Source organism: Magnolia sinica, chromosome 13 (assembly GCF_029962835.1).
Source record: "Magnolia sinica isolate HGM2019 chromosome 13, MsV1, whole genome shotgun sequence".
NCBI classification, from domain to species: domain Eukaryota; kingdom Viridiplantae; phylum Streptophyta; class Magnoliopsida; order Magnoliales; family Magnoliaceae; genus Magnolia; species Magnolia sinica.
In genome coordinates, this window is record NC_080585.1 from 17977920 (window position 1) to 17988850 (window position 10931).

Genomic DNA, 10931 nt, shown 5'->3' on the forward strand with positions numbered 1-10931 from the left:
TTTGTCAAAATGAATGGTCGTGGATTAAAACACATACATCACGGTGGGCCACACAGAACCCTTGATAGGACCCTCCATCTCTAGCTAGGTCCTAGTTAGGGGGCGGTGGATCCCTAGTTGTAATGCCACTTTGATGTATGTGCCTTGCATCTACATTGTTCATCCATTTTAACAGCTCATTTTAAGGATGATCCCTAAAATAAAGCAGATCCAAATCTTAGGTGTACACTGGATTGTCGGTGGAGCGCACTCACGGGTGTGAATTTTTTTCGTTGTATATGAGAAGGGTGTTATATTTGATTGGAGTCATTACTAACCAATTACTTCATTCCCATAGTCGACTAGACTTTGTAGAAATGTTAGGATAGAGACTCTGAAGGTTCTCTACCCTAAAATGAATTCTTGATCCACGATTGAAGATTCTGAATAATGGACCATGGTTACAAAGAGGGAAGTTGTTAGGCACCCACTCTGTCTATACAAAGATACAGTCTCTACTTTACAGGATCAGATAGACAGTTGAGAATTGGGATTAATCCTTATGCAATAATGATGCAAAAGTGTGTATGTGTGCGCGCGCGTGTGTGTGTGTGTGTTTGTGCAATGCCATGTTAATGCACCCTCGTTGCCAAGCAATAGCCTGGGTTAGATAAATCTACCATGACTCACTTGGCGAAGCGAAATAATAATTGGTCAACTCGAGTTTTTGATGGGCTAAGATGGTTAAGGGGCTAGGGATTTTTTTGGATGATCGAAGGTGTCACGCCCCAAAATTTGGAACCCGAGTTGGCCAGACTCGAACCCGATTTTCAGGACTGTGAGTCAACTTTAAATAAAATATATGACACAATTCACATTATTTTCATGCATTTTCAAGGCAATCAGAGCAACTAAAAGGATACTAATCATTGTCATTAAATATTATCCACTAATCAATCCTTAAATCTTTAATTACATTGACATTCAAAAATAAATAATAACAACATACATTGAATTTTAATTAATTTCTAAATAAACAAATATAAAAGTCTTCAATCTTGCCCAACTGGTTCTTCATATACAAACCCTGCAAAATAGTCTATATGGGTGTGAGCGCGACGGCTCATAGGGTCAAATCATTCTCAAAATTGAAAACTTTATATTAACACCAATACAACTCAATAAAAATAAATAGGATCAATTACGAGTATTAAATCGGTATTTTACATGATAATAATAACAATTTGTATTTCATAATAACAAAATAAGATAATATAATCATCTAAAATTCTTTTTGGTTCAATTCAGGGCAGAGCACCCATGTGTATTGATCATTTTAGGGAATGACCCTCGGCAGAGTACCTGGTGAATAGACTTTTAAGGTGAATACCCAGGGAAGAGCACCCGTGCGTGTTGATCCTTTTAGGGAATCACCTAGGGCAGAGCACCCGTGCCAATCCTTTCGGGAATGACCCTGGGCAGAGCACCCATACCGTGCCGATCCTTTCGGGAATGACCCTGTGCAGAGCACCCATAAAAATATAATGATCCTTTTAGGGCAGAGCACCCATAAATTCAAATACATTATTCATCATGTAATAATAAGGAATTAATTCCAATTTGAGCACATAACGATAATTAATTGAAATCAATTAATAACTCAAATAAATTACCTTTATACTATGCAATTAAGAATCAAATAAAATAATCTGCAACTAATGATAATAATTAAATAAATTGAACACATAACAAATAATCAAATCAATCTATATATTAACCTAAAATTTCTAACAGGGAAGATCACCTACCTGATTTAGTATGACATATCCCATGTATGGCTGGATTAGGTGAAAAGACCTAAGATCAATACAAATGCGGTCCATTTGGCCCAGTTAAATCAAGTTCAACTCAATTCAACACAACGCCACTTAGACTAGTAGCACTCCGTAAATATTTTCAATGTAAACGATGTCATCCCTACACAAATCATACATGATGATTTATTAAAACCTACACTAAGGTTTCTAATTATTTAATATTAAAATAAAAGAAAATAACACATTAAATCACTGAGTTGACTCAGTGAGTCGACTCGAATCAAGGCTACTCTAACGTTTGAGGTCAAAGGATGAAGAATAGAAACTTAGCTCATAAATGGCTTTAAGTCAGAATCTCGAATCAATTCGGATGATCGGACCAGCGGGTCATCGGGTTGACTCGCTAAGTTAACTCGATGAAATTGCATGTTTCTCTTTCTTCCTTTTATCTCTCTTTTCTTCCTTTTATAACTCTTTTCTTCTCTTCTCTGATCTCTCTCAATGTTGTTGTCTCAATTCTCTTTCTCTTGTTGATGGAATGATTGATTTTTGGCGCTATAAAGAAGACAAGGGTCGTCAATGGCGGATTTGCAACCAGTGAGTTATCCTTCGTTCCAAGGTTGATGGACGATATAGATTGGTGTATGAAAGCTTGTAAGTGCATGACAATGGAGATCCAATGGGTTTTTTATAGTGGGTTCTTGGTTTAAAAGTTCCGCACATCACAAGCTGTCGACATGATATTCTTTGAGTATTTTATAGTGTTGAGGATAATCCCAATGAATTTTGAACAGTCCGAATGTTGTAATGTGAGAATGATGGAGAAAGAAGCGGATAGTTTGAATCAAGGTAGGTGTAAGACCTACCACGTTTGCCGAAGGAGAAGGAAGAGAGAGAGTCCAACAGGGAGTGGGGAGAGGTGACATGCTTTTGCACATCACTGCAAAAGAAGTTTTTCCTTTTTTTTTATATATATATTATTATTTTTAGAGAATGGGCTCTACAGGAATGATGTGACAAATCCACATTGCTCATCAGTCTTTTCGGGTCAAGTTAGGGCGAGGGCCCGAAAATGAGGGCAATCCAATGCCCAAATGGGTCACATCATAGGGAACAGAGGGATCAAGTATCCACCATTAAAGAAAAAGTACGAGTGTTACAGAAAGACTATTTCGGATCTACTAGATGATTGAAATGGGAAGGAGAGGGGGCTATTTATGGCCCCCCAAGCCTTGTTTTCTTATAATTCCTATGAAGTTAAGTGTCTGAAAAGGGTTGGATGACTGAGACTAAAGATTGCCACATGGTAAGATCTTATTGGCTAGATGGGTTGAGAAAATGATAATTTTGGCTCAAAGGTACGACACCTAAGTCTTTTTGCAATTCCACACCTTTGCACCCCGAGCCAAGAGTAACCCTATCTGCATTGCACCCCTCCTGCCAAGGCAGGGGACATGCCATGTGGCAAGCGGTACACAGTGTACTGCCCAAGCCATTCTAGTCTCCTTGCTTTGGCAGGCGGGTGCTTATGCACGTGTGGTGGCTCTGCCTTCTCTGGGGTTACGTTGTTGTAACTCCAATTTTCCTTTGAGCTTTAGGTTTAGACTTCATGTCTGGTTTCGAGTTTGGTTTGACTCAACGAGTTGAGTAGGTAAATCGACTTGGTAGGTTGATCGGGCGAACTGACTTGGTAAGTTGACTCAGTGAGTTAGCTCGGGATAGGGCTAGGCTTTAGTTAGGTTTTAACCGATTGGATCTGTTTGACAAAGTTTGTTAGGATTAGAACAGGCTTAAGGCTCCTAGCCACTCAGTTTGATTGGGTTAAGTCAATCCAATCTAATCAGCTTGTCAGCTTAGGGTGAGGTGTCTACAGAACCATACCATAGAAAACAATCGTGATTAAGTCCTCACCATTAAAAACATTACGCGGCCATGGGAATATTTATTTGCCATCCAACTTATTTATAAGGACACAAAGACATGGATGAAAAAATCACACTAATATATACTTAGATTCAAAACTTTTGTGGCCCATGAAAAGTTGTTAATAATTCATTAGCATTGTTTCCTGTATTATGGTCCACCTAAGATTTGGATCTACTTCATTTTGGGATCATGCCTCAAAATGAGTTTTCAAAAGGATGGACCACATGGATATTAGCCACATTAATCAAGATGGCCCCACGGTGTATTAGAGGGGAGAGTAGCCCATTCCCTTATGAACAGGAAACTTACCAGACGGACTCGGAATCGGTGGTTACCCCTTCACTCCAGTCTTTCAGTACCGGCCGGTGCTGGTGGTGATGCATGTGTTTTATCCAAGCCGTCCATCTCATATCTGAAAATATTAGCAATACTTAATAATATATCTCCAATATTTAGAATTTTGAATAATACCAGTATTATTTAAAATAAGGATGATATCAAAGATATTTTAATAGGATGCTCTTAACAAAGGATCCACCTGAGATTTTGTATTTGCATTATTTTTTAAATCATGCCTTAAAGTAAGTTGGCAAAATGGATGGATGGCATGGATATACAACACATACATTCAGGCAGGTCCCACCATTGGGATCACACCCATTTGGTTGGACCTATGGTCACGAGTAATTCGCGTCCCACCATGTGGCCTTTTGAACATTCTAGATTTTATATTTTGCAGATGTGGCACATGTGTGGTGTTTGAGATTTGACGGACTTCACCGCATAAAAAAATACATTTCAATTGTATTTATTATCTAATGAAGTAATTGAATTAAACTATTTAGATTTGTAGTATTTTATTACAATATAGTATAGAATTTAATGTTGGGTACTTGACAAATTACCATGAAATTTCTGAGTAAGTTCGCAGCCAACCCATTTGCCCATTGGGAATGTTGATATTGTGGGCAATGTCCCGAAATTGAAGTGTATGGACAATACTAACCGTCCAGTCACTCGGAGCTTTTCTAGTTAAAATTCAACCGTTGTGTTTATTTTGAAGGACACTGATCGGATGGAATTGACAGTCAGTCCCTTGATCTTTGAATCATAGCCATCCACTAGGTGGCCCATCAGAACAACAGTCCAGATGCCAGGAATATATCCTACGTGTACCTTGTACGGTCAGGATTTTCCCGACGGCCATGTACAGTCACGATAGTACGACCAATGCTATTCTTGGTGTGTGGTCCATCCACAGACGGTGATTTGACAGTCTTAACAGTATGCACTTAAATATGGTAGATATTAGTAAAATACAAACAAATTGCAAGCATTTATGAAATTACTTCATTTAATAATAAATGCAAGTTTATATATATATATATATATATATATATATATATATATATATATATATATATATATATATATATAATTTCCCAATTTTGATAAGGAAATAGACGCTGCCGTGCATTTGACAAACTGTGTAAAATGGAGGCGAATCACCACTGTACACGTGGCATACACATACGTCAGCCCACACTGATGGGTAAACTCAACCATCTAAATTTTCCGGTTTAATATGGACCATTGAACATTCACTCTCTTTCAACCGTCCATTTGAAGCCAACAACCGACGGTTAGGATGTTCCATCGGTGGTTTTTTTTTTTTTTTCGCATTTGCCACGATGTGCACGTGTGTGTCAATCCTGACCTTCCAAATTGTGGGCTATATTGTGGATGGAACATGGGCCATAATCACAGTGACGGGAGAATGGTAACCATCCGATTTGTCTGTTAAATTGCACGATTGAACGATTTCATTTTTAGCCGTCCATTTGATAGCCACTAAATTGTCGGTTAAGATGTTTGATCGGCGTGGTTTTTTATCCAATGCTCCATCTACAAGGGAGCCCACCATTTGGAAAGTCCAGGTTGGTACACGTATGCAACTTGTACGGTGGATGAGGCGCCATAATCGAACTCATAGTAGAAAACTAGCATCAAAGCATAGATTAAAGGCCTATAACGAATCACTGAAGAAATGCTCAGGACCTCCGGCAATTCCCATGAGAAGAGACTGAAATGGCTATCGGTGGCACGCATGCCAACTTGGCCCACGTGTGTGATCCTGGCCACTCATTTAGCAGGGGCCATCATGAACATGGCTAAGCCAAAAAAAAATTATAAGGTCCATTCATCGTGTGTTGTATTTTGTTTTAAAATTAGCATTAAAATTTTGATTTTCAAAGTTTGAAATTTTAGTGCTTTTTGAGCGTGGGTTTTGTCCTACATCAGATTTTTCAGAGAAAATCTTCTTATATATAAGATAGACTTTTTGCCTTAAGCCTCATTCAGGGAGCATATGAATTTGGTCTTATGGTGTCATTGATCACACGCGCTCGTGCGCCGGGCCAAGTCCAAGTTTGATTCGTTTTAAATCAGAAAAATGTGTCCGTTCCGGTTGGTCACTCCAACCTAACCCTTTCTAAAGGATACCTCTAAAGTACAAAAATCATTTCTTATATTATGAACTAGGTCATAGTTGTTGCACTTGGAACGCTGTCCAAGAGGAGCAAATTCAATTTCAAGCCGAGTTACTCACGTCACGCCTTTTAATAGTTTATTTAATTCAACCAAACATTCCAAAAAAATGGACCACACATTTATGTCAAATATACATGTATACCATCAGCTCTTTTCATATATATGTGGCTCAAATTGTTGTGTAGATGTGTGTAGATGGCTTGCATTCTGCAGGTCATGGTCGACCGTAACTCATTGTCGTGAAATTTCATAGTCGATCTTGACTCTTTCTGATGATTTACAGTTGATCGTGAGTTGATCATAAGTGCAATCATTAGGTTTCACAATTTTGCATAAAATAAGGTATTTAATCCCAGTTTTCTCATTAAGGAATTAAGGTTTAAAAAAATAATAATAAATAACTAATATAAATATTTCCTCAGGGGGGATAGTGTTGATCAAGGGAGAAGGTTTTCTACACTTGTAAAGGAATCTATGAAGGATTTCTCAAGGGATTTAGAGATTTCCTAGATATGCATATCATTAAGAGAGATCGGACACATCTATGATCGAAGAATGTGAGTTTTACGGCTCAAAGGTTTTGATTATAGTGGATATATGTTGCGTTGTGCCGCAGTTTTTTTCCACAAGTTTTTTCACATAAAATATTATTATGTTTGTAATTGTTTGCTTTTGATTTGATTATCCTACGTAGATCCACTATAATCAAAACTGATGACTCTAGTTTAAGAGTGGTATTAGATTCGAATTTCTAATACTTGGGTTTGATTTGAGTTTGTTGTTGACTTGGGTTTATATCACTGCGCTGTGATATAGAGCGGGTTCGCTCACAACACAACTAACTAACGAATCTACCTAATCGTCATTCCAAGGCTTGCTCCCACTGTGCTCCACCCGATGAAAGGTCTAAATCTTGCACACGTGTTTCATATTGCACATGTGCCGCAATCAATCCTTGTGTCCAGTGCTTGTCTTATACGGTTGATCTCCCCATATTTGACCTAGATCCGGAAACCCATTCTGATCCATAACTCAGGTGGGCCACACCAAATAGAACGACAGGTGTCATGAGGAGGCGCGCCCAGTGGACAGTTCGGATTCTACATGCATATCACAGGTGGGCCCCACACAGCTCAAACGTAAGTTAATTACCATTGCCATTCCTCGCACTACTAAAAGGATGATAGAGCAGTTGGAAACCGAAGGTGCGAAAGATGGGTGCTTTGGGGGCTCTTTTCATGGCGAGTCTGGTTTTCATGTCTTCAAAATTCCAAGCCTGCGAAGGTGAAATGTCGAAATTTACACTGAAAAGGATAAAGAAGGTGAACAAGAACGGCCCTTACGTTGGAATACTTACTACCACCTCTTCTGAAATGGACCCCCTTCTTGATTCCTTGAAGGACGACGTCTCCAACTCCTTCAATTTCCAATACATCGACTGCGAAGGTAACGTACCATTCACCCTACTAAGAACATGCATGGCATGTGAGTGTGTGTACCTGAATTCAAAATACCAAGATGTCGTTTAGTACTATAGATTTAGATTCTGACTTGAAAATTCAAATCTTGAATTTTGTATTGTTTTAATTGGAATTGGGTCTGTATTAATACAATTTTATTATTTGTATATAAGGAATTAATATGATATATTAATGCTATAATATATTAAGAGTAAGAACTAGAATTCTTACGGTTCATTGCCTTTTTTTCCTTTTTCTCTTTTTTTTATACACGCACACACACCACCACACACTCACGCCGTAGTGGAATTTCACCACCTATGGTTCATTGCCCTTGCCTCAGTGGTAGATTCATAAGAGTTTCAACGCCAGGTCAATTGGTTCGAGTACCCATAAATGATGAAATCCAAAAAATGAAGCAGATAAACTTAGCCCCAGAAAAAGGAGTTAGACAGACGGTCCATGTGCAAAGGAAAATAGTAAAATGCTCAAAGGCTTAAAATGTTCTAATCTAAATTCTGTTTTTGGGTATCTCATCCATGATTAGATCCATCATATTAAACGGTTTGGATCATTGAAATGTGACGCCAGATGTCAGATGTCAAGATGCATCCTAAAAATATTTTAAGCAAAATCTCACTTTTGTTTTTCTGGCTATTGATTTTTGAAGGAAGGAGATTTCATTTTGGCAGGATTAAGAAGAAAAAGGTGATATTTGCTATGACAGGGAAGGGCATGGTTAGTTACATGCATACATGCATATGTGTGTTGTATGTATCATGATCATATGTTCTAAATTCAGTATAGATGTTGAAATAACGGTTGTGATCTTCATTTCAGATTAATGCAGCTGTTGTTGCAAAACTGTTGTTGGGCTTGTTTGATGTGAGGGCACTTCTTCATTTTGGAACAGCTGCCAACGCAAACCCGAATCTCAATATAGGAGATGTTACAATCCCTCAATTTTGGGCACATACAGGCTTATGGAATTGGCAGGTGAGTGATCTAGACCATTGATGCACTGGACCCCAACATGGAAAGATCATGTCCCAGAGATCTCCATTATGATGTTTTTTCCTTTTCTCTTTTGAACAGAGGTATGGAGATGGGCCTGATGATGAGCTCCCTCTAGAATCCGATGGATATTTCACTAGGGAAATCGGGTCCTTGAATTTTGCAGATTATACCAACGGTGGTGGTGAAGACAACTCGGATAACATTCTAAATAGTGTTTGGTATCAGCCGGAGGAGATCTTTCCTATCAACCAAACTCCAGAATCGAGTGATCAGGTTTTCTGGGTGGCTGTCAACCGCATTTTTATCAATCTTGCAAAGAAACTAGAGGCAAGTGCTCCAAAACTCCTTTTACTTGAAACTCGCTGAGTTGACTCGGTCTGGTCCACTCGTTTCGTGGGCCAACAACTAGTATAAAAACTGAATGTCGACTATGGAGGACTAATAAAAGCCTCATGCATAACTAGGGCTGAAAGTCCGTTGGGTTGGGTTGGGTTGGGTTGGGTTGGGTCGGGTCCGGTTGGTGCTCAACCCTAGCCCAACCCAAGGTTCCTATACCTTAACCCTAACCCAATCCAACCTTAGGTTGGGATTAATTCTCAACCCAAGCCCAACCCAAACAGGCTTCGTCAGGTTGGTCAGTGGATATATGCTAATATTTTTGTTATTACATTAGTTTATTATATTTTTAATACATGTCTTATTTTTTGTCACTATTACTTTATTAATTATATATGTAGTAATTTATCGTAAAGAAGTTCATTTTTTACAAATTAAAATATAGGACAACTACTACTTTAAAAGGCGTGTTGTGTAGTACCCAATCTAGGAGAGAGAAATCCGATGTATCTTGTTAGCTTGAGTCATAGGAGATGACATGGACCAATGAAACCCAATGGCATTGGAATTTCCTATGCCTTCAAACACAAGCGATCCATACTCAATTTGATCATGTTTGGGTTGGGTTGGGCTGGGCTGGGCAACCTGAGACCTCAATTCGAGCCCAACCCAAGTTTTATTGGGTTGGTGTTTGTATATCCCTAGCTCGAGACCGAACTCCATACCTCCTGCCCAAGCCCAACCCAATGTCGGGTCCGTCAGGTTGAGTTCACCCGACTTTCAGCCCTATACATGACAACTTGAATAGCATCCTAATGCTCATAGCAGGGACCCTGGTTTAGTGATCCAGACCATTGATTTTTTGGACCCTACTATTATTTGGTATTTCGAAAAACTACCCAAGATGAGAGGTTCCCAACCCTTTGATCAGGGGCATGCAAATAGATGCCCAGGTAGAATTTCAAATATCTAATGGCTAGGATCTTCCAATTTAGAAAAATTTTGGGCCATGACACATCTGTGGTGCCTCCCATAAGATCAACAGTCTAGATTAATGAACCATGGGATTTGCTTTTAGAAAACGTGTGCATCATCATCAAAGACTTGACTCTTGGAAATCTGGTCTGGTCGAGTCGAGTCGACTCAAATGAGTTGATTTTATTATTATTTTTTTTTTTTTTTGGAGTTGATGATGATGTTGTTGTTGTTGATGATGATGATGGATGATGATGATGTTAATGATCTGAACCTTGTTGACATGCCAGGGCATGAAATTAAAAGGATGCATAAACAACACTCTCTGTCTGCCAACCCCACCAAAGGTTATCACAGTAGAGAAAGGGAGCAGTTCAAACATCTATCTAGACAATGTGGCCTACAGGAGCTTCTTGAACTCCAAATTCAAGGTCACCCCAGTTGATATGGAAAGTGCTGCAATTGCTTTGGCCTCTCATCAGCATAAGGTCCCTTTCATTGTCTTCAGAGCCCTATCTGATCTTGCTGGTGAAAGGTCCACCTATTCTAATGGGGTCCACACCTTCAAATCACTTGCAACCAAGAACTGTGCGAAGGTGGTATTACATTTCCTCAAGAAAATGGAGATACCTAAGATTGAGCCTATGTGAGACTCTTCAGTATATGTTTGTTTTGGTAGGCCATCTTGATCACCTCTACATATTCAATGGACCTGATGAAATCTTTTGCCAGTATATCTATGTGGGACCCTTTTATCTATATATCTATGTGGGACCCTTTTATCTATGTTTCTTATGTTGGGTCCTGTTTATTTCACTCCTGTGGGGTTCATCTATGTAATAATATGTGAGATATTGGATGTTCATTCATT

The 10931-nt window shown here is 38.9% G+C and overlaps 1 protein-coding gene across 1 annotated transcript; it reads left to right on the forward strand.

Annotated features, from left to right (window-relative positions):
• The first annotated feature begins 7312 nt into the window (after positions 1-7312).
• Positions 7313-10710, forward strand: LOC131224140 (bark storage protein A-like). Its single transcript, XM_058219687.1, has 5 exons — positions 7313-7718; positions 8403-8470; positions 8573-8728; positions 8828-9076; positions 10351-10710. Exons 1-5 carry the CDS (start codon positions 7487-7489, stop codon positions 10708-10710), a joined length of 1065 nt encoding a protein of 354 aa, XP_058075670.1. The 5' UTR covers positions 7313-7486.
• The last annotated feature ends 221 nt before the right edge of the window (positions 10711-10931 follow it).

Excerpts from the sequence above, each read along its gene's own strand:
- LOC131224140 (XM_058219687.1), top strand. The coding sequence starts at position 7,487 with ATGGGTGCTTTGGGGGCTCTTTTCATGGCGAGTCTGGTTTTCATGTCT. Across the intron at positions 8,729-8,827 it reads CAGGCTTATGGAATTGGCAG|AGGTATGGAGATGGGCCTGA; the intron begins GTGAGTGATCTA and ends TCTTTTGAACAG. Across the intron at positions 9,077-10,350 it reads ATCTTGCAAAGAAACTAGAG|GGCATGAAATTAAAAGGATG; the intron begins GCAAGTGCTCCA and ends TTGACATGCCAG.